At 35.5% G+C, this 20787-nt stretch overlaps 1 protein-coding gene and 1 long non-coding RNA gene across 4 annotated transcripts; both read right to left on the reverse strand.

The window, feature by feature from the left end:
* Positions 1 to 402: 402 nt before the first annotated feature.
* On the reverse strand, positions 403 to 8193 carry LOC104602483 (Pentatricopeptide repeat (PPR) superfamily protein). The gene is made up of 2 exons (XM_010266180.3): positions 7846 to 8193; positions 403 to 2027 (listed from the first exon to the last, which is right to left on the reverse strand). Exon 2 carries the CDS (start codon positions 1964 to 1966, stop codon positions 479 to 481), a length of 1488 nt encoding a protein of 495 aa, XP_010264482.1. The 5' UTR covers positions 1967 to 2027; positions 7846 to 8193; the 3' UTR covers positions 403 to 478.
* A 3619-nt stretch (positions 8194 to 11812) lies between these two features.
* On the reverse strand, positions 11813 to 20159 carry LOC148802184 (uncharacterized). Of its 3 annotated transcripts, none has more exons than XR_016082036.1 (2): positions 19315 to 20159; positions 11813 to 12397 (listed from the first exon to the last, which is right to left on the reverse strand). It is a non-coding gene; the product is annotated as an uncharacterized LOC148802184 (long non-coding RNA). The 3 variants fall into 3 exon arrangements; XR_016082037.1 differs by having other exon boundaries at positions 19298 to 20159; XR_016082038.1 differs by lacking the exon at positions 11813 to 12397 and adding an exon at positions 15913 to 16381 and having other exon boundaries at positions 19298 to 20159.
* Positions 20160 to 20787: the final 628 nt, after the last annotated feature.

The following is a 20787-nucleotide window of genomic DNA, read 5'->3' on the forward strand; positions in this document are numbered from 1 at the left end:
AATTGATTGCAATTCCTTGCCCGATGGGCAGGGTTTTGATTCTTCAAAACCCTGGGAAAACCAGATTCATGTTGTTTGCAATACCTTGCTCAGGTTAGGCTATTAATGCGGGGCCCACTTGGGAAAGCCAGAAACCAGAAAACCTGCACTTCAACTCTTAATCTTCTTCTGCAACTGCTTCTCTTGGCAGAGAAATTGTACAATGGGATTCGCTACAAGTAAAAACTATGCAAGAAGCATGGAAATCCAACCACACATTGGGAACATCTCTGATCTCCCCATGAATTTAACATACATATACGGTAGATATTCCCAATGACCGTATGTTAAGTGAGCAGAGTTTTTGTTTGCGGAAGATCTGAGCTCAGAAATTATACCGGTACCTCATCTCTTCACTAATTATTTGACACTCAGAAACGGCAGTCTATTATAAGCAATAACAGAAGTTACTACAACAATAGTGACCTGTGTTGACTAATTACATAATAGATCCTCCAAAGGGAGGGAGGTAGTTCTCACAAGACTTGGATTTAAAGCCATAACCAAGGAGTAGTGCCTTCCACACTTTTGTCCCAGGAGAAGCAGCCCTTCGAACCATTTCTTCTAATAATTTTACCGCTTCACACATGAGCCCCCTCTCACAGAATAAATAGATTATCTCATCAAAAGTTGAAGAACTAGGAAGAAACCCCCTGTCCAGCATCTCTTTCAATAATCCATACGCTTTCACCACTTCACCTTTGTGAACAAATCCATCAATAAAAATCCTATAGGTGTGCAAATTGCCTTGAACTCCCTTCAGCTCCATCTTCTTCACAAGTTTTTCAGCTCCTGTCAAATCTCCAAGCTTGCAAAGAGCATCCAATAGTGTATTATAAGTAACGACATTAGGTTTGCACTCCAATTGTTCCATACAATCAAGCAACTTAAATCCTGCTTTAACATCATTCTGCTTACACAGACCATTTATATAAACATTGTAAGTATAAATATCAGGAACAAGACCCAGCACAAGCATCTCATCAAACAGCTCTTCTGCTTTCTGAAAGTCTTCAGCTGAGACAACCCCGTCTAAAACCATGGTGTAGCAAATGGTATCAGGTTTCATTCCGTCAATTTTCATTTGATTTAACAAATTCAAAGCATCCATTCCCCTGTCCTCCTTAACCAAGAACCTTATCACATTGGCATAATCCACTCTACTTGGGACAAATCCTGCCTTACGCATTTCTTCCAAGAAATCCAGAACCTCAACATGGGTGAAATCCCCACATTTGCACATCGACAAGAGTATCAGAGAATACAATTCTACATTAGGACTATATCCACACTGAGGGATAAGATTCAACATCTCAATTGCATAACCAACCTTATTTATCTTACAAAGTGAAGTAATTAAAATCTTAAAGCTGGACTCCTCAAGCCGAATATTCATTGCTTGAGTCCTCAATAGAACTTGTTCAACCATTTGGAGTCCTTCTCTTTTCTTACAAAGAACTAAAAGCAATGCATTGAGGGAGTACACAGAGGGGACACACCTGAAATTTGGGATTCTAAAGAAGATATCAGCAGCATCCTGAAGCATATTTGCAGCACCATAGATTCGAATGAGATCAATGAAGATTTGCTCAGGTGGTTCAAATTTCTCAACTTTCTCAAGGCGATCAAGGACTGGAGGTAGTTTATCAAACTGTGAATTAATGGTCATGGCCTTGATGATGAATGAGTAGGCAAAAGAGGTAGGTTCACAACAGTAGCTGCTAAAGGAATTGATGAGAGAAGAGAGTAAATAAGGTTCGCTAACATTTTCTTGTTGGGGTTGTGGTGTTAATGCTGCTGCCTGCTTTAGCATCTCGATTGCTTGTTGTTCACTGAAGGTCTCTTGCCATTTGCCTTTGTAGGCCACTGAACGAGGCCATCTTCTCTTTCTTCTCATAAGACTACTGCAGCTGTTGCTTATTTTCATCGCAGGTATGTTGTTGACACTCCCACTTCAAATCATTAACAGAGTCAAATTAAGCAGCTTGCTGCACGGAACAACAGAATGGTCATTATCATGAATTGCTAGTAATAAAAGGTCATTTATTTTATAGGGAAATTTCAGCCATGTACCCTTTCCTTGTATTCTGCTACATTGAAGCATTTAGAGTGGGGCCATAGGGGTAGCAGGTTGGGTTTGGTTATAAGCTTCAGTCCAAACCAATCCACCAACCCAAACCCGGCAAACCCATTAATCTTTTAATTCATTAAATAAAACATAAATAAATAGCAGAAAAATAACATAAATTGCAGAAAAAATGCAAATAAAAATTATAGAAAAACAGAGAAGTGCAGAAAAATAGCAGAAATTACAGGAAATATAAAATTACAAAAGTTACAGAAAATACAATAGAAATTATGGAAAACAAAAGATATGAAGAAAAATACCAGAAATTACAGAAAAACATGGAAAAAAGCAGAAATTATAGAAACTGGCCCCTTCTATATGCTATGATTAACACAATTCACTTAACCATCCAGTTGCCGATAACATCAAAGCTGTGCATCATCAAAATATAGTTCTTCAACACCAAGAAGAAACAGTTTTTTTTTTCTTCTCTTTCCTAAGCCCTGAAGGTTTCTTGCTTCAAAGATAACAATCAGAAGCAATAACATAATTAAATACAGCATTTTCAGTAATGATGTAACATATTAAAAGCAATAACATAATATCTTTGAAATACAAAAACAGATATACCAAAGAACAACCAGTTGAAAGGACCAGTCTCTCTTTTTTAGAAGATCAAAAATCAACTCAAATAACTTGTTGAAAGCTTGAAGTGGGGAAAAAAATCAAATGGTTGGGGTCAACATCGAGTAATGGCTTTGATTGACACCTTTGAGGACCCCCTTACCCCCTTGGAAAATGAAACATCATGTCATCATTAAGAACCTAAGAAATCCATATGCAAATCTAGGATACATGCAGGAAGTTTTGATGATGGTAAAGGGACAAATGTGCCAAAAACAGATAGCCTACAACTATGAGTCTCCCACACCTCCAAGTAGACCACATTGGTTATATATTCTAAACCATCCATTCTTACCACCACCACCAGGTATCACAACTATCCAGAATGAATCTACCCTTTAATTAACTAGAAAATTTTGAAACATTGAGTCAAATCAATGCCGGTTGAAACTCACCCTTTCCCATCCAGAGATTAATTTTCTATAATTTTGTTATTTGTTTTCTCTTTGCAATTTTAGTTTTCCCTCAAACATTATAATAACAATTAGATAAAATTTCATGAACAATGCTAAAGTTTAAAACATAAGAACACTAACTTGAGATCACAGAGGGTACCCCACATGCACATCTCACCGTGCATTGGGAACATCTCCTGTACTTATCATGGGGAGATGTTCCCAATACACGGGTGGGAGGTGCTGTGGGACACCGATCTGATCTCCACTAAGACTGAAAGGTCAATCTCTGACAGTTAGTGGTCACAGCTACATGCCACACACTTCCCAGTCATGAAATCTGTACAGTACCATATCATAATCATGGCATGAACTCCTTTGTGGTCAGAAAAATAAACAATATTGACACAATTAATTGTTATGTTATACTCAGGTCTAGACTCAGGATCTTTCTGAGATAAAACCTTCTCGTTACTTGCACATGCCCTTTAGAACATCATGCATTTTGGAGAGGTTCCAAGCTAATATGGAGGTATAGTTAAGGTTGTGTTTGGTTTGATAGGAAAAAAAAATCTGCTTTTAGTGGGTAAGAAAAGATATCCACATAGAAACTACTGTAGTTCTAAGCCTGATACAGCATTATAGGTTCTAAGTTCTAAACTTCTAACTGCATAATCTGATTGAGACATCAAACAATAATTCACTGCAAGAAGCAAAACCATTCAAGAGGGGAAGGTAATAGCAGATTCGTAGAAGTTAGAAAGACTTGCATAATATGGATAGATTACTCTAGCAACAATTTGTAACAGCTGAACTGCAAACATTCCAAATACCAATTGAGAAAGAAACTAGGTGAGCACTGGATGCAGAGGTTTACTGACTGATTCCTGATTTGTCTTTCACTTCAATTGGCAAGCAATTCGTTCAAACGACCAGCCCATATTTCCATCAGAATCTTATTAATTCATAAATTTATCTTCTGATACTTTATACACAGAAAATCAATGACAAATATAGCAGAAATCTAACCAACCTTTGGTGTAGACTTTGCAGGAAACCAATGTCTAAAGTCAAGTAACAATTGCAAAGATAAACCCAGATGAAGAGAAAAGAGCATGTGTTGTAGCTCTGGTTTGCTTTGATTTTGTGCAAAGATAAACCCAAGACTGGTTTGTGTTGCAAAGGTAAACCTCAGAAAACCAAGGTTATAGTCAACTAACAATTGCAGGAAACCAAATCGGACCATACCAACTCTGGTTTGAATTTTAACACATTTGGATCACAACTGCTGAATTCGTGCTGGTTAGGGTTTGGATTAGGCTTATTTAACTAGAGAGATGGATAGAATGAGAAAAAGAGAGAAGTACATGCAAGAGAGAGCAATAGACTCTGATAGCCTGATAGCCGCCATCTTCAACCTTGGATTAGGGTTAGAATGGTGAACCAGTGAAGAACAAACAAGCTAGAGAAGTGGGAACTCCGGAAAGGGAAGAGAGAAGAAGAAAATTGAAATGTGAAATAATTTGTTAATGGATACCCGTTTGATAACCCATTTCCAACCCACCCAATCCGTTATGTGACTCTTTGACCCCATCTAAAAAACCCAATCCGTTATGGGTGTGTTGGGTTGAAAATTGCCAAATCTACTTGAAGACTTGAAGTGTTCAACAAGAAGAAAGATTGGAGTGATAAGGTGAAAGTCGATTCATCATTCGGAGAAGACTATAAAATATTAGGCCCTATTTGGCATCAATTCTGAAAATTTTCATTCTTAGAATCCTTCCAGAAAAGAATGGATTCTAAGAATTTTCATCCAGAGAATTTGCAGGTGTGTTTGGTGTTTGGCACAGTCATCTGATTCTTGTTTCTTAGAATCAAAATCATATTTGGCATCACCCTATTTCCTCATATCAATTCTCTAGACGAGATGGGCACTACCTAGCAATATGAATGTCATGCTTTCAGCCTATGAGCAAACAGTTTTTTTTTTATAGTTAATATAAGACTCCATATAAATAAGTTGTTAAACAAAGAGATAAATAACTATCAACAATGCATATATAAATAAGCTGATAAAACAATGAGATAAATAACTATGAGCAAACAATCAGGTAAGTCAGATTTCTATTATCTTTATCTAAGTATGTAAATGACAATGTTTGATATAATGGCTTCAAACATTAACGGCCATAGCTTAGTCTTTTCCTTATATAAGAAATGTGTAATGAACTTGTAAAAAGCATGGAATGTAGTGGTAAAGGGAGACTCCAACAGAACAGTCATGATTCATGGCAATGAGAAATATGGCTAGAGTGCTGAGAGTTTTATGTAAATCAATCCTTATATAATTAGTTTTATTAAAATGCAGTATACCTTATCATTTGGGTGTCAATTTTCACCACCCAAATGACTTGTTCTTTATTTTCTTTTTTCGGAATAGAGCAATTCCTCTTTATATTTCAAAGGTCAACCATACAAGTTAAATGAAATGAATATTTGATGTGCAATCCAAATTAAACAAAGACAATTTGGAGCAGAGCATAGCAGATCTGCAAAATCAAACTGAAAAACAAATAACATATTGATAACACTTGTTGGTGCTCAGTGAATGCCACTCCTTGTTAAATTAAAGCAAACTACAAACAAACTAAAAATAACATAGTGATGCTTAAAATATATTTGAATACATTAAAAAACAAACAAAATTCATTGTTGGTGACGCATGGAGCAAAGCAAATCTGAGATGAGATGGTGTTAACACATGCAAATAACATGAACAAGAAAATGAAAAACACAAACAATAAAATAAATGGGAAACTCAAATTAGAAAAAAGGTTTTGGGGGTTTCGAACGCCAAATTGTTATGTGCCTTAGGAGAACTCACCCCTAAAAGCTAGCTGTTAGAGGGAGGGAACCCAAGCACATATATACCCCACAACAGCATCCCATACCAAGGATTAAAGTATCGGTATCGGGTATCGTATCGGATCACTCGGATACGGATACGTTTTGGAAACGCATGGATACGGACGAAAAAATATGGATACGCCAAAAAATGCATATAAATTCTATAAACATATTAATAACATTATTTTTAAGATCAAAATAACTATAATTAATGTATAGATACATAGAAAATGTATATTCTAAAGGTATATGTGAAGAAATATACTACAATTAATATAGCGGGATGCATAGAAATCATAAACTTTTATTGATATTGTATCAACCAAGAATCCCAGAACATAATATATATATATATATATATATTTAAATTAATACATGCACAGAGCTATTATTATGTTATTTTCTATTGAATTTCAAGGCACAAAACATATGCAACTATTATATGTGAATTATTATGTTGATTATTTTCTATTTCACTATTTTTAATTTTTAATATTAACTGAAAATCAACTAAAAATTAATTCTCAAATGCTTAGTTAACAATATTTTTATTTTTGTAAACAATAAACACGTTATTATAAAATGTAATTAAAATATAAATTAAAAATTTATAATAACATATAATATTAACCTAAAATATATCAAATATATTAAATTTTCTAAGATACACATCATACACAAATTCACAATTTTTAACTGCTAAAATAATTATTCCGTTATTATATTTTTATTTCCATAAATTTTGAGATAAAAAATCATTTTTTGATATAAATGTAGATTAATGGATTTGACAAATTCAATTTATATTATATTCTTGAGGTTTTTGTAAATAATATTTTTATTTTTACAAATAATATATATACTTTTATTTATTCAAATTAAAATATTAATTAATAATTTATAAGATTTTAAGTTACATGTCATGTTCAAATTTATAAATATTAAGTACTAAAATAATTATTCTATTATTAATATCTTTTTTCGTATAAATTTCTTGAGATTAAACAAATTTTTGATATAAATGTGGATTTAAGAAATTATTTATTCTATTAGTTTATAAAATATTGGTTTTGAATATTATTATTATTTTTTATTTTGCTGGAATTGTTAAACAAAAATGTAACTTTTTTGCATTACATGTGGACACTAGAATAGAAAGAAATTATTTTATTTTATTAGACTTCATAAGATGAAAAGCGGCTTAATGGTTCAAGTGCGCGTTCAAGGCTTTGGCACGGAAAGGTTTGTGTTTGATTCACGCCAGGCGTAACTTTTTGGATACATCACGATACGAACCGATACAATGGTGTATCGCTCCGGTACGCACGATTCAGGGGATACGGGTTTATTGGTAGCATATCCCGTATCCCCTCTGGCCGATACCGATACCATACGCCCCATACCGAACGTATCGTATTGATATTTAAATCCTTGTCCCATATTACCTATGGGATACCTCCCATTAGCATCCCATGTTACTAATACGGGACAAATGGATCGTAACACAAATCAATTCATTGTGAAACTCAAACAAACAGGAAAAATGCCGATCAATGCGAAATTCAAATAACAATCTTTTTTCGGTAAATCATACAAAAAATTCAAACAAAAATGCAACAAACAAGATAAGGATTTTGGGGGTTTTGGAACGAGATTGGGGTTTGAAACGCCAAAAATCTCATGAAGAGGTTCTTACCAGGGAACAAAACTGCCATAAACACGAAAAAGCGGTTACAATGGTGAGGTTCTTACCTGGGTTGTATCACAAGAATTGATTTGGGTTCTCCGCACAGTATACTCCATAATCGATTTGGGTTCCACAATCTCAGCCGAGATGGGCATGGATGGAATCTTTGGGAATCTTCACCTCTCCGTCCTCAAAAGCCAGCTTTTCCCCTCCTTCAACACCGAACCAACCAAGCGTCAAGGGGTCGCCCGGCCATTTCATCGCTGTCTGTCTCTCCACCGTTTCATCACCGTCCAGCAACTAATAGAGCTTTTTAGTGGTTGTCGAATCGACGAATCGTATGCCTCAGGCACCCGAAGTGGAGTCTTAGAGTGGGAGGAAGAAGACGACCTGCGAATTATTGAAATGTCCCCTCTTTCACGTGCGTGTTGTTATCTAATACGCGTTTGTTATTTTATTGGGAAAATTCACCCTGTATTTTGGCACGAGTGATAATTTAATCCCAACTTTAAGATGCGACGTTCCCATAATCCAAATTTTTAAAATGTGATAATCCAATACCTGTCATGTCGTTAAGTAGTCCGTTAATCAGTCGTTAAATGACATTTGAAAAGTCAAAAATATCCTAAGAATATCATCTAATTCTTTTTATCAATCATCCAAATGTTGACAAAAAACTGAATAATCCTAAATCCTAACATCTTCTATTCAAAAAAGTTGATATATGTTTAGAAGAATATAGAATTTGGGACTGTTCATTTTATTGTCAATGTTTGAATGATTAATAAAGAGAATTAGATGGCATTCTTAGGGCATTTTTTACTTTTTAAATACCATTTAACGGCTGATTAACGGACTAGTTAACAATAAGTACTAGATTGTCACATTTTGAAAGTTTGGGTATTGAATTATCACATTTTGAAAGTTCAAGTATTGAATTGTCGCATTTTAAAATTCGGGGACCAAATTGTCACTCAAGCCAAAGTACAGGGTACTGATCAGGAATTTTCCCTTTTTTTATTTTTTTAAGATAAAACTATTGATTTAAATAACTGAAATATTTACAAAGCATTCACCCTCGAAGTCCCAATAAAATAGTCATACATAAAAAATTACTATAGGTTGGTACATTATAAGTTCAATGGACAAAATGAAACTTAACATTGTAAAATTTGTAACTAAATTCACAAACATTTGTAAAGTTTGCGAATTTAAAGGTATAAATTGGGATATGCCGCCCATGGCCTGACACGATTTTGCATCGACTCAAAATGGCATGGTACGACGGCATGACAAATGACTTTACAATAACCAAAATACCCCTTCCAACAACTAAAAAATGACTAGTTTGTAGGGTATTTTGAGCAATTGAATTATTTTCAATTCTTAAATAGCCCTATTCTCCATTCTCATTACACCAATTCAGCAATTCTCTTCTCATACACTCTCATACTCTCAATACTCTCTACTCTCCAATTCTCTAGTCTCGACTTTTTTTCATGTTTCTAAAAGAATAAGGCTTGGTCAAGTATCTAAAGTTAGCAATTTGGGAGGCTTGTAGGCTTTGGCCATTGAAATCGAGTTGATATTCTGAACTAGTTATCCGAGTGAGTACAATTAAATTAATTTTTATTTTTTTTAAATTAAAAAATGGTCGGCTCCTCTTGAAACTGATTCTCCAGTATGTTCAATGTTGACAATGTTCAATCGCAACACGATAGTGTTAACATTGATATGGATGCTATTGAAATTGTCGAAGTTCCCACCCCCTATTACTAGTACTATTGTTGGTGTTGGGGGTAAGAAAAATAAGGGAACTAAATTAACTAGTCCGGTTTGGAAATTATTTAAAAATGGGAGGTTGGGGGGAAGGGAAAAAGGGCTATTTGCCAAAAATGTAGGAGTGACAATAGCTATTGTAGCAAGGGTGGTATTGGCCACTTGGGCAGACATTTGCTCAGCCATGAGAAACAAGAAGAAGAATAAGGGAAAGAAAAAAAATCCCAAACACAAATTGGGAGGGGATTTTGGTACTTTTAAATATTTACAAGAAAAATGAGGCATGAGTTGGCATAATATATTGTATATGCTGAATAACCATTTTTATTAGCTGAAGATAGTAAATTTAAAATATTTTTACATAATTCTGTAAATCCTCAATTTTAAAAAGTTTATAGAAATACTATTAGAGCAGATACTTTGAAAGTTTTCTATTCATATAAACAAAATTTAATTTTTATTTTTATCAAATCTTAACTCTAGAGTTGCAATTGCTTCTAATATTTGGACCTTTAAATTTGATATAAGTTATATTTGTGTTATCGGTTATTTTATTGATGAAAATGAATTTTACAAAAAAGAATTTTAAGTTTTACTAAGCTTGAATGGCTATATACTGGCCCAACTATTGCTGCAAGTATTTTAAATACTTTACATGTTTATAGAATTGAAAATAAACTTTTTTCTATTAGTTTTGATAATGTTAGTAATAATGATTTGACAATAAATATTTTAAAATCTCAATTAAAACCATATTTAAATGGTAAATTATTTCATATTAGATGTGCATGTTACATTTTAAATTTATGTATTCAAGATGCTTTAAATTTTATTTCTAAAATTAGAAATTGTATTATATATATTAAAAGTTCTAGAGTAAGAAAACAAGTATTTAAATATTTATGCCATAATTATGGTTTAAAATATAAACATTTTTAGAAAGTTGTATTCCCTATAAACAAATTCTTACTTATTTTTATAATGCAAAAATGTCACAAGATATTATTTTTGAGGAAGATTGAGAAATATGGTGTAGATATTGTACTTGAATCATATTGTGAAAATATGAATGTTGAAGTTGGAAATCAAAACGAAAATATTAATAATTTATTATTTGAAACGTATAGCTTATATGAATCTCATATAGTAGGGCATAAAAAATCTACAAGTTGTACTGGTGTAACTTCCAATTTTGAAACAACTAATTCCAATACTACAAAAGATAGAGTTCAATCTTTAATAAGTAGGAGGCAGAAATCTGCGGTCACTTCATCAACAAGTTCATTTGCTAAATTTAATTTTTATTTATAAACAACTTTTTTCTATTTAAGTGATTCATTCAACTCAGAAGGAATGAATAATTTTGATATTTTAGCCTGGTGGAGTGGACAAGAAAAAAAAATCAATCCTTGCTGCCATGGCACGTAATCTACTCTCCGATGTCTACATTTCCATCGAAGTCTTGTTTTACTACAAGTACTAAGGTGCTGGATGATAAGAGAAGCTGCATGAATGATGAAAGTTTAGAGATGTGCATTTGTTTCAAAGATTGGCTAGATGTTGATGATAGATTACAAGACAAAGGAGGGCATGACACTACACTTGATGCTTCACATGACGCTGATGATCAAAATCAAAATGGAGATGGAAGTGGAACTTGAAGAAAAATGATAAAGACAATGGCCTGCAGCCCACTCGGCCCATGCCCGCGGCCCGACACAGGCCCACATGGTCTCGGGGCGTGGATCGTGTTAGGATAATCCCCCAACTTATCCCAGGAGAGGGAAGCACGGCCCAGCTCAGCTTGCATGCCAGCATGGCATGGCTCGATTTACACCTCTAGTAGTGAGAATTTCTCATCTATGTGATATTTTTCATTTCTTGGGAGTGGGCATTCGGATGAGAAATTCCATCCAAAAAAGGATGGATTCTGAAGAGATGTCAAACCCAAACACGATTTCACTCCAGAGAATCATAAGAATCCCCAGAAATGAATCTCTAGAGTGATGCCAAACAGGGCCTTAAATACCAGTTTGTTAGTTATCAATGATCCCACACCGCCTAAACCCTTTGAGTTAAAACTAAAAAATATGGTTTAGTCGAAGACAACAAAAACACAATCTGGCCAGGCCAGGGCAGGCCTCTATATTAATAGAACACGTTCAATCTTGAATTTGGGCCTAGTTTAGATCTTTGAGCTTGAACATGAAGTCCATCTTGAAAATTGGATAAAATAACATCAAAACCCAAAAATACTCAAATATATCATTGTTATTTGAGAAAAAGAGAAGAGGAATAAAACAAAAATGCATATTATATATATATATATATCTTTATTATGTAAAATATTATCTGGTTGGACTTTCTCAACCATGTTCAAGCCTAACAAAGAATGGACCGAGCTACTTGGGCTATGAACAGGTTTGGTTTCAAGTTATAGAACTTCGGTTGTAGGTTTCTTTTATTTTGTATATCCTTATTTTTTTGATAGCTAAACTATTTATAGTATAACAACGCTAGGGAAATATAGATATTTACATCTAGTATCCTGGATGGATAACTGTGAAAATTGAAGAATTAACGACTCAAGAATTTTGGCCTTTTTGGGCCACTGTATGAGCTGGCTTGTTAAACTTAATAGAAACTAATAGACACAAAAGATTAGAGCAAAGTTTTGGTCTTTTGTGAAAGCCACAGGCGCAATGACGCCTTGTTCTCCAGCACTTGAATAACCACGACTTGAAGAGAATCGGGATGCAAAAGACACGCCCTGGTATATAGCCCAAAGTTGAGCTTCCTCTACTGATCCACACTAGCTTCTTCTTCCACCAACAATCCCTAAACAGGAGAGAGATGAGGTAAGACAGATTACTCCAAAAGTACAAGAATTTTCATTTAACAGGCCCCCATCTGTAAATATAATGATATTGGTTTGGGGTTTTACTACCAACGAGAATTTCTGTTGGGGCACCTCTAGAGGAGGCATATTTTCAGACAAAGATATGGACCGTATTAGGTTTTTTATTCTCATGATAATCCAATTAATTGAAATTTTGCTTCCTTTTTAAAGTGTTGTTTATTACGAGCAAACCAAATATAATAGAGAGCCAATGCATACCAACTTAAAATTAAAGAACATTCATTATTGTCCGTTATCTAATCAATAATGTAACAAACACAATTGACCCACACGTCCTAGAATAAGGAATGCAATGAGATGTTCCAAGGAGCTGTGAAGAGGATTGCTTTGGCAAACAAGCAGTGGGAGAAAAGATGGTTTAGAGATTCTATTTCTTGATTACACAAGCCACATTGGGCATCTCGTGGATCAAGAAATAGTTTCTCCTTGACTGGAACACAATTGTTTAGCACCCTCCACATGAAAAGTTGGAACCTTGTTGGTATTGGAAATTTCCAGATCCTAGAAAAACATTTCCCATGTTGGTCAGAGATGGGGGGTGCACAGAGGAAGATAAGTGTTTATATGCCTGCTTGGTAATGAACTTTCCCGAGTAACTTGTCCAAATCTAGTAGGGTGGGTTCACCTCTTGGGGGTAGATAGGGGTTCCCAAGATGAGATAGACTATTTGGCCTAGAAAATAGTGGCGAATAATGGGGATGTTCTAGCTGCCGTTGGAAATCAGATCAGAAAATTTTGATTGTTGGAGCTCCAGCGGCAAAGGTTGATGAATCATTTGGAAATTTAAACCTAATTGGGTCCAAGGGGATTGGCTGATATAGATATTGACATCCGTATGGACAACATATCCAACCTTATGGAAGAGGTCTTGGAGGAGAGGAGCTACTATCTTCCATGGGGAGGAGCCCGAAGTTTTGATCAATGAAGGAAAGCATTAGGTTTGAGGTATTTGGATTTCCACACATGAGCTCAAAGAGAATCTTGGTTTGCCAGAAACCTCCAGACTAGCTTTTCAGAAGCACTAAGTTGTTATTTTTCAGGACCCTAAAACCTAAGCCCCCTAACTTTTAGGATGTGAAAGCTTGTCCCAAGCACACTAGCGGAAGGGGTGGGGGTTTGCTTCCAATTTACCCCACCGGAAGTTTATAATGGTTTTCTCTATTTGATTGACAGTTTTACGGGGCTACTTCACTACTTGCATAGAATGAATCGGGATAGAATGCAGAGCAGATTGAATGAAAAAAAAAATTTCCCGCCTTCCATTTATTTAGGCAGGAGATGTTGTTCATGACGTATTGGAGATCCAAGTGTTTGTTCCTGGACCATACATAGGAACCCTAAGGTACTTCAATTTAGGGTCCAAACTTTTTATCTAGAATTGACAAGGATGGATATTGATGGAGGGCGATTTGATCCGACCTCTTGACTAGGCGACACGTGGACATGACTCAACGTAAGTGACAGCTCAGCATGATAGATTGGCTATAACTTGGCGTAACGAGCTCGCTAAAACCCAGTCTAAGAGCTTGCTACAAGGCAGCTCGCTACGAGGCAGTTTGCTGCCAAGCAGCTCGCTATTGAGCAATCCGAGGGTTTCGGGAAGCTTCTTATCTGACAAGACCGTGCCCATCAAACTGCTCCCACGTCCCTTGTTTGACGGCGCAGCACCTACCAATCCAGAGGATTGCGCCCACATTTCTCATCAGGCGGCGTCGTGCCTGTCAGCTCCGAAAAAATGTCTCTCGACTGACAGGATCGTACCTTGTGACGATTACCTGCGCCCACCTGCTCAGCCCTGGCAAATAATGGTTGCGACAGAGATTCAGAGGCGGTTACACCCGATTTGACAGGGCATTAATATATAAGAGCTTCAACCCCCAAGGAAAAGGGTAATCGAAAATTGTGTATCTTCACTCTTAGCATTTATTTCTTCGCAACTCTCTCAATTCTACGCCGAGTTCTAACTTAAGCATCAGAGTGTTCCCGCCGGGCAAGCTCCCCGGGAATCCTTCACCTTCTTCATTGCAGATACCACGTCCAGCACCAGTTAGGAGTATAGCCCTTGCCAGATAGGATGACCAGATCGCGCTCCATCAGATATTTTTATTGCAAAACACCCTAAATTTATCAAAATTGATACATTGGCCCGAAAGGTTCTGAAAATGATTAAGGACATCTTTCAAATTTGCTATTTCGTCCCTATGAGCTCTGATGAAAAGAATTACATCATCAATATAATATATATATATGGCAGATACTTGGAGTTGTTGGGGCTGTTTGGATTCATTGGATCTTATTCTCCTTTTCAGGTAAGGAAATATAGGATTCCCTTGTCTGAGGCCCCTAGAAGGTTGGAAGTGTTCTTCTGTTGTGCTATTAATGAGAGTTGAGAAGGACACAGTAGAAATACACTCTTTTATTAGGCCTTGGACATGTCCGACTTTAAACCTAAGAAACCAGGCCCTCTTTTTTGGGATTTTAGAAAGTTGAACATTTCCTAGGAAAGGACAATGTTATCAAATATGTGTTTGCCTGGAACAAATGCAGCTTGGGTGAGGCCTATACACTTGTCCAATAGTACCATGACAGTTCGCAATGATTTTGGCTAGGATTTTGTATAACTTCAAAGGCTAATGGGATGGTAGTCTTGGACTTTGGAACAGTCCAACTTTTTGGGTAAGAGATAAATGAAAGTATGGTTTACCAGAAAATAAGATGATTTGGGGCAACAATTGATTCAAAGAGGACAAGTCTTCATTAGTTTGAGTGTTAAAGAGGTCAGAGAAATAATGAATGAATCCTTGATCTATTTCCGAATGTTTTGAAACGAGTCATTGAATTTGGCCAAGGTAGGTCACGTCCTTTGATCTCTTGGGCTTGTTGGTGGTTTTTTACAGCCTTATTTCATTATTTTTTTTTGAAGGATCAATTGAAAATTTTCATTAAATTGAAAAAGAGGTAGAATACAAGTCATTTGGTTGTTGAGCTGACAAATCAAACAAAGTTACACCACTCAAACTGAAAATAAATCTTCACTACAGGGACGCAACTCAAGAGTACTCCAAAAGTTTTCTAACAAATCTGTTTTGTTCACTTTATCGAACTTTGGAACAAGGTTCAAAATACCTATTTAGGTCAATACGTCGGTAGGAACATATCATACATATCAATACCTTAAACTTTGCACCTAATTAATATTACTTCCCAATGCAATTAGTATTCCTTGATCACAATACCATTTCCAGGTTATAGTTAAATTGGATGCTTTACATAACACCAATAGGGAACTAGAGTCTAGAGGGATAATGTGATAATTTTGATCATTTTGAATTAAGTAGATCTTCTAGCACTGTTAGAAAATTGAAAGGCGATACTGTGGAAGATCGAGGTGCTTATTGTTCGCTTATTGAGGTGCTTTCCAACATTGAGCAAATATTATTAATGAATCTTCTTTAGCAAAAAAGGGAAAAAAAAAACAATGAGCAAGTATTGTGACTTTTGTCCCATGCTGCCACTTCCCATGTGTTTTCCCTTCCACAAGTTTCCATCCTAGCTCTCAGTGGATGGAACCACATGTACATGGGTGAAACCTATAGGCAGGTTGATAATATTGGGTCGGCTTTAGATATGGATTAAGGGTGATTATCACTAGTCTAACCCACAAAACAAAATTGACTTGTCGAATTCCTTCCCTACAAAGCTCTGCATGCATATTGAAAGTATTGGCATCTATCTGCACATGCATTGGGAATATCTCCCACATGTGTGTTAAATTCATAGCGACTCCCAATGTGCAGGCTAGTGCTTTCAGGGTGACTACAAAGTTTTTGTAAAGTACCATTTGGCCGTTGGGCTTAGATAGAGACACGTTTATAAAGACCATACCCAAGATTAGCAACGACCTGATTAAACAACAACACAAGCGTGAGATGGGGCCTGCCAATCCTGATATATAGCAAGGAAAAATGGCGTGCACATATCTTTTCACCTTATTAATCATCATAGCACAAAGTAAATAATGTATGGAACCATGAATAAGAGGAAACGAGTTAAGAACAACCACCATTGCAACTTAAAATGCAGTCCTAAGACGTTCCAATTTTCTATTCACTCAGACAACAATCTCACTGATATTGATGGTTATTCGTTGTTTAGTCAGCATGGGAACTCAACCACGACCAAACTCACTTCAAGAAAATGATTGGTTTTACATCATGACTTTTTCTTTTATGAGTTGGCTCATTATTTTGACTAAATTGTATATATGAGTCATCATTGTTAGGCGGTAGATAGAAATATATCAATGTGCATGGGCTTTATTTTGTACATGACAATTGCAAATGATAATGATAGCAACAAGTTTCCGGATGTCCTATAATTTTTTTATATATTTATGTCTATAAATATACTTAGTTTTGTTTAATTCTTATTTATTATACTTAGTTTTGTTTAATGTGATGGAGATGTGATATTAGAGATGTGTCCAATTTTTTTCTATAATTTTGTGTATTTTTATAGTTTTTTTATGTTTTCGTCTTTTTTAATTTTTAGGGTAAATTGTTAAACCACCCCCCCCCCCCCCAAAGTTTGGTAATTGTAGTCACCTCCCCTGAACTTTTTGACACAATGTAGACCACCTTTGTTAAAACCCTCTAATAAAAGGCATTAAAATGTCCAAAATATCCATGCAAATACTATTGAGATTGATTTCTACAAAAGAAGAAACAATACAAACATTATAAACAACAACAACAAAAAAAAAGAGAACTTAAAGTTGCAGCTTTACCTTTGAGTGATTGATATGAAGGGAAAACTTGAAAAGTAAATCTATTTCTGAAAAAAGGGTTTAGACTAGCCATTCATATGAGGAGAAAATTTTGAAAATGAACATTTTGGTTAAAAGTAATTATGTGGATATTTTGGACATTTTAATTTCATGCCTCTTTTTAGAAGATTCTAACAAAGGGGATCTATTTGCAAGTATGTTAGAAAGTTTAGGAGAGGTGATTGCAATTACCAAATTATAAGGGAAGTTTCAACAATTTACCCTAGTTTTTATTATTTAATTATGACATCAAGGGTTCACACCTTTGAGCCAAAAAATTGAACTGTTGACCCACCACCAAACAAGAAAACAATTTCATTTTTTGTCAGTTTTAAATTTTAAATTTTATTTCCATCATCGATAAAAACAATTCTTTTTATCACACTTATTTTTCTTTAATATGGTAAAATAAAACATTAAAGATGTGGCCAAATGTTTGCTACGAAAATTATGTATTTTTGTATTTTTGTATTTTTATCTATTTTAATTTTTATTTTTTAATTATGACATCAAAGATTAAAACATTTGATATTAGAGATGTTCCTATTTGATGTTTAATTTGTTATTTAATTTTTCTCATACTTATTTTTCTTTAATATGATTAATATAAAATATTAGAGATGTTACTAATTTCCTCTACCTTCTTATTTTTTATTCTAAAAATTTTATTATTTAACTATGACATAATGACTTGACCCATTTGACCTGTATGGTTGAATTGCTTACTTGCCACTAGGGTGGAAGAATAGTTTCATTTTTAGGTCAATTTAATCAACATGGGTTTATGTAGTTAAAAGTATTGGATATAAATCTAATTGATAGAATTTAATGATGAGAAGAATAACTTAGGCTTAAAAGAAAAAATAATATAAATATAGGATTAAATGAGATAGAATGGGAGTTAATGCATCAAATATAGGATGTACTTAATGAAAACAGTTCAAATTACATTTTCTACCCTTACAATTTGAAATAGACCACATTAAAAATAGGGATATTTTAGTCAATAATAGGATTTAATGAAAGCTATTGGGAGCTAGTACTTGAGAGAGAATTCAATGAGCTGAAAAGTAGTAATTCAAATTATCGTTTTCTACCTTCACAATTAGTGAGGGACTAAATTCAAAAATAGGGGTATTTTAGTTAAACAAAAGTTTTACACTTTTATTCATAATTTTAATAGTACTACTAAATGTACATGCATGCTAAACGTGGAAATTTCAAGTGATGATGATGATTTTTTTTTTTTATCAAAACCGATGTGACAAAGGCATAACCAAAATATGGTGCTGATGGATTTATTGCTTTTCAACTTGAAGACATAGCTTCAAATCTTCATGCTTCTTGTGAGTGTCGGAAAAACCGGCTCACTTTCCACTTGGGCTGGGAATGGAGTCGTCATCCATCATTTATGAAATTGGAAGTGATGGGACCTCCCAGAGCAATTTTTAAAATATTTTGTTTTAATAGTGACTCCAAAACCCAAGGCATTGACTACACCAGTCTAGGTAAGACTCGGATGAGAGAGGGAAGGGGTTAGGCACCCCTCTCCTGGGTCCAATAGGTGGGGCCCACATGGTATCCCAAACAAGCACAATAAGTAATTGTCTAATTGATTAAAGCATAATCAACAAACTAAACTCCCATGTCCTTCCCCTTTTCATTCTAAGAAACCGAATTCAGTGATCATTTAATGAGATTCACAAAACTGAACTAAACATTTGGATTAAACAGCTCAAGAAAACTTAAGGAAATCAGAAACGACATTAAATCCAATCCTAAACATGTGAGCATTTATTAGAAATCCAATCCAGATTTAGAGTTTCTCACCCTTCTACTTACACAGAATAAAATATATTGAGCAGTAGCAATATCAGATTAAAAAAATTATAATTAATGAAATGAAATACACGATCGTAAATTCATTGAAACTAATGGTAAACAGGATAGAAAAACAAAACACAGGAAACAGTCTAATAACAGAGAAATATACCACTTGAGTAGGATTACCAGGGTTGTATGTCAGCCTGAACTCAATGATGAATGAACAGAGGAATCAGCTGAATTGACAGATGTGCGTTACTAGTCTTCAGACTTCAAGGAATTAGACCAAGGGATCAATTCAAGAGTCAACTTCACTGATTCATCGAAGGTGAGTTTGACATTGCGCATCCGGTTTCATAGGAGCACTACAGGTTGCTTCGAATTCCAGATGTGGCACACTTGAGCTATTGTTGTAATCGAAAGATTTGTGCTAAGGATTTCGGGTTGAGATCTGCCGCTGCTGTGGTTTGGCTCCCACTATCGACAATCTTATTTCGAATTCAACGATGAAGAAGATTTGATCTGATGGAAGGGAGAAAAAGACAGAAGAGAGAAGAGAGAGAGAGGTAGAAAATGGGGAGAATGATGTACCGAATAGATCGCCGCTACTGTGAGTGGCAGCGGAGATTAGGAAGAACAAGGTTGTCTGAACAATAAGAAGAAGGGGAAAATGAAGAAGGAAAAAGAAGAAGAAGAAAAAGAATAAGGGGGAGAAGTCCAGTGATGGGAAGAGGGAAATCGTTGCCGATTCTCTTCCCTATCGCCGCTTGGGTTGGGTTCGAACGAAGGGGGGAGATGAATAGTCTCCTCTTCGAATTCTTCGGATTTTCGGATTCTAGTTGCTTGGTAATTAAGGGCGAGGAGAAGGGAGGAAAACGGTGAGAATGGCGGGATTAGAGAGAGAGAGAGAGGGAGGGAGGGAGGGAAAGAAAGGATCGGAGGAGGGAAAGAAATGATCGGAGGAGGGAGGAGGGGTGTGCCGCTGTTGTCGCCTCTCTTCTTCGTTCGAGTGGGGAAGAAGAGGAATAGTGGATTCTGGCGAATGGCCAACCTAGTTTTAATTTATATGGGAGGTAGGGGCAGTTTTGTAAATTTAAGGGCATTTTTGTAATTTTGAGGGAATTGAGTCAAACCGGTCTACGGGTCAGATCGAGATCTTGGTTCAATGATGGGTGGTTCTTGGGTAAAAAAAATGAAGGATTGAGATGGGCTGAATGCAGAGAAGGGTTTGTGTCTATGGGCTAGTGAAATTGACCGAAATAGAATCTTTTTAGATGGAAGGGTAAATGTGGGTATTTTTTGGCTAAAATTTGGTAAGGTGGGGTTTTTGGGGATTCTGGGTTAATTAGTAGGGTCAGATTGGGCCAATTGGGCCCGAATCAGGCAGATCTGGAAAGGGCTTGATTCAACTATTCTGGAGCCTCGGAATGGAATCTATGTTCAATGAAGGGGTAAATGAAGGTTTTTTGGGATGAAATTTTACAGGTGGGTGTTTTGGGAGGTCTTGGGTCTGATGGTGGGGTCAGATCTAGTGGTTGAAGTGTAAGAAGGGGTCGATTGGGGTCATTGGATTGGTATCAGACAGGTTTAACAGTGGATTTGAGGGCTATTGGGGTGAAATTTGAGTTTTCTTGGTTTTTGGGTGTTTTGGAGAGGTCG

Source organism: Nelumbo nucifera, chromosome 2 (genome assembly GCF_055504915.1).
Source record: "Nelumbo nucifera cultivar China Antique chromosome 2, China Antique-T2T, whole genome shotgun sequence".
Taxonomy (NCBI): domain Eukaryota; kingdom Viridiplantae; phylum Streptophyta; class Magnoliopsida; order Proteales; family Nelumbonaceae; genus Nelumbo; species Nelumbo nucifera.

What these genes read in the sequence shown, in the direction of transcription:
- LOC104602483 (XM_010266180.3), bottom strand. Translation starts at nt 1,966, where the DNA reads ATGAAAATAAGCAACAGCTGCAGTAGTCTTATGAGAAGAAAGAGAAGA.